The 3,603-nt window shown below is 52.1% G+C and overlaps 1 protein-coding gene across 1 annotated transcript; it reads left to right on the top strand.

Annotated features, from left to right (window-relative positions):
• Positions 1-2,757: 2,757 nt before the first annotated feature.
• Positions 2,758-3,249, top strand: VFPPC_16591 (hypothetical protein; the record flags this gene model as incomplete). Its single annotated transcript, XM_018294344.1, has 1 exon — positions 2,758-3,249. One exon carries the CDS (start codon positions 2,758-2,760, stop codon positions 3,247-3,249), a length of 492 nt encoding a protein of 163 aa, XP_018139708.1.
• Positions 3,250-3,603: the final 354 nt, after the last annotated feature.

Consider the following 3,603-nt stretch of genomic DNA (forward strand, 5'->3'; position numbering starts at 1 on the left):
CTTGATGTGAAGGATTGGCGCTGCCAGGCAAAATTCGACGAAATAGCGGTCGAGGGATATGAGTCTGGAGGCTTCAACATCTGAACGCTGTGGACAGGAATGTCGTTTCGCAAGTTTCGTCTGTAGGGAGACAACCTCACTGTTGAGACTGTGTCATAATTCGTAACGTATTAGTTGTTTGTATCTCACCAAACTCGATGCAGAGTTACAACGTAACCTTGCTGCAGATCGTCTGTGTCACGTCAAGCTCCTCTGACGGCTCGAGGCTTGAACACTGGGGTACTCCGAATAACAGAGCACAATGCAACCAGGCTCATTGCAGGGGTTTCTACATGCTCTCCTCCCAGCTATGAAGGCAATCTATCTCGCGGACACTGTGTGCAGAAGGCAGAGAGCATGTGGACAATATCTGTCCCAAATTGGCTCCAACCCATCACAGAAAGCTGGGATGGCTTGATCTTCATGCATCCAGCCTGTCTTCAGCGGTGAAATCTCAACCACCCGCACCCCAGTGACATGGATCGTTGTCTTGCTGGCATTCCAGCAGCCGCAGGTCCTTGTGTTATGGGGGTTGCCCCTGTGGCCTCTCGATTTGTTTGTGTGCATTTTGCCTCCTTGACAAATGCCAAATATCAGTCGTGGAGTCCAAGATCCTTGACCTCCATCTCAATACTCCAAACAGCTGAGTTCGGCAGTAACACTGCTCTCACCGTAATGGTAGATCTAGTCACAGGCCAAACTGTAGTTTACTGCTCTGCATTCTGGTGTGAACGTCTTCCGAAGCTCCAAATTCAGGTAAGTGGTCACAAATTGTCGACATCCTCTCCATGCAGTTCGATAGCACCATGTGCTTGGTATGCCACTACCCCATACAAGTGTGTTTGCTGCACATCGATCGACAGCCAGACTCAGACAAGTTGACTTCGCCCTGAACCGCCGCCACGTCAGGCGCCACTTGACACCGTCTCCACGCCACTACCACAGATATTCACACAAAAATGTCAGTCCATGGTCACGGTGATGGTGGTTGGCGCGTCCCGCTCCGCCTCCCGCTCTCGTCTCGTCTCGTCCCATCGATATCCACATCCTCATCCTGGGAGAGGTTGGCCCCCAAGTTCAACACTCATCATTAGAACGAAATGCAAAAAAATGACTTGGCGTCATTCTAAGCATGTGTCGGGCGGTGACCGAGCGGTGACCACCTGGGAAGGCGGTATTAGAAACGGGATACCAGCCCCATAGCCCCAGCAACATCGCCTACTTCTGCTTGCTCTAGACTCCCCCCCCCAATTTGGATGCTTTGTTCTAGGACTCTGCATCTCAAGACCACTTCACAATAAGCCAGGGGCCGCTGGCGAAGCCACTTGCCTGTTCTCATGTGCGTACCTGCTTAGAGGTGGCAAAGCAACGACGTCGGCTCACTGCGTAGGGGCAGAGGTAAGCAAGAGTAAGATCGGAGTCCAGTTGGGAATTGGTTCAATGTTATTGTAGGCGGGTACACTTTCAGCGTGGCGAGCATAGTGAGTGAGAGACCATGCCAAGTACCTAGGTACCTAGCCCAGAATTCGAGGCTGTTGTCACCGCTGCTTCGAACCCCAGATACGTTCGGAGTACCAGGCCCAATGACCAGGCGTGTGGACATGGTTAGTGGCGGCCAGTGGCAATTGGGCGGGCCAGTTGACCTGGAGGATGACTAGGGAGAAATTATTTGAGAGATGGGAAAGTTGATTTGAGGATGCTCTCTTCTTGGTGCGGAGTGAGCCAGGGAATGCCTGCTCCCGAATGTTTGGTTGAGAAGCCCGGTGGCGGACAGGAACTTGTGCGTAGTGGTTGCGCCGCCATGCTCCAACAGCTCAGGACCTCGCTCGAAAAGGTGGCGCCGAGTTCTGAAAGTTTCCGGGATTAATCAAAACGACGAGGGAGCTTGATGAGCTCTTCAGAAGAGCATGAAGAGCTCGGATTCCCCAGCGAGGGCTGCCGTGTCAGGCTCGAGCATCAGTTAATATCGGACTGCTTGAAACCGTATGCCCCTTGCTCCATGCTCGATGAACTCGCCCGCATGGTGCAGCAGGCATTCCGAGTACGTAGTGATTTGTACGACCGTATCTGGCGACTCGACTGGCTGACCAAGGGCCATTGACTGCTTTAATATGGAGGCTGTTATTATCCTAAGATGATATGGAGCTTTCCACAGCTGCCGCATGCCTGCCGCTGTCAAGGGTTTAAAGAGCTGGCATGGCAGGTGAGGCCCGACTTTGAGGTGGCTCTTTCCCCAAGCGGCTGCAGTTGCGATGCGGGATGGTTTTACAGTCAAGGAAGCGGCAGGCGCGAGACACGCAGCTGAGTGCTCAACTGCTCAACTGCTCAACTGCTCATGACGCATCAAGCCATTGACATTACTCCCTCATAATAATCAATACTCCAGCTGTCGAATTTGTCCCCCCAAGCACTCAACCTGGCCCTGAATTTTTGCCCCATCAGACTAGAAAGGTAACAAAGTCTGGTCTCTTGTTCTGGTGCTTGACTTTTCGTACTCGGCAGTACGCACACGCGGAGTACAGGTACATATGTCCGTGCAATACATGCTTTTCGGCAGCTTTGGCCACAACGCCAAGGGTCGTCGGATTTGAGACGAATGAGGATACGCATCAGATCAGACCAAAGCCCTGACCTTTATTCTTTTTGGCGCACGAACCTCTAGATGTCACCGACGGCGACCTGGCAATTCCAGGTGTTTCTTGCGGAGTACTGTACTAAATGTGCACGAGGTGCATCTCTGTACGTTTGGTGGCCAGTATGCTTGAGAAGCCATCCATGTGCAGCTGTGTCATGGACGCATGTCATTGCTTGCTTCCATCTGCCTGGTTTGGCCGACGACTATTGAATTCTAAGACTGTGGAGGGCAACAGAAGGGGGGACTGGTTTTCCTTTTTCTTTTCCCCCCCATTGGCCACTCGTTCGTTTGGTGTCTATGTCGGTCACGGTCACAGTCGCGTCACTTGCTCTACATCGATTGGTTTTTCTTTTCTTAGGCTGGTTGCTTTTTCACGATCACACTCTTCCTCACTAGCGAGTACCACCATAAGGCGTGGACTCCTCGTGCTGGCTGTTATGTCTGGTGTTGGTACGTACATGCCTCAGGGGATGGAGCCCAAATGGGTACCACGGACACTTCTCAAGTACTGTAAGTTGCTCCATCCAGCACTCCGTGTTTTGACTTTGAGATATTATCTGGTTGACGGGCCATAATGGTGGTACCTCATCCCCTTGACCCCGCAAGCGCCATAGCCGAATTCCAGGCACGGACGGTTCACGGTTTAAACAAGACAAGTGAAGTCGGCCGAAGGTGCCAGTTCTGGAGGACGTTTGGAACAGTACTCCCTGGTACAACTGGCGAAGGGGCTATGGCTATCTCTACCAGGGTTCATAAGTCATAAAACCGACGGATTACCACAAATATACTACGGCAGCTAGCTTCTTCTTGCTTGCTGTTGACTGGCAGCTACTTGCCGGCAAAATCTTTGATTGGAACAAGGGGATAACAATAACGACGAGTTGCCAGAAACCATGTCCGGCAAAGCGTCTAGGCCCATCAGCCGGGGA

The sequence above is a fragment of the Pochonia chlamydosporia genome, chromosome 7 (genome assembly GCF_001653235.2).
Source record: "Pochonia chlamydosporia 170 chromosome 7, whole genome shotgun sequence".
Classification (NCBI taxonomy): Eukaryota; Fungi; Ascomycota; class Sordariomycetes; order Hypocreales; family Clavicipitaceae; genus Pochonia; species Pochonia chlamydosporia.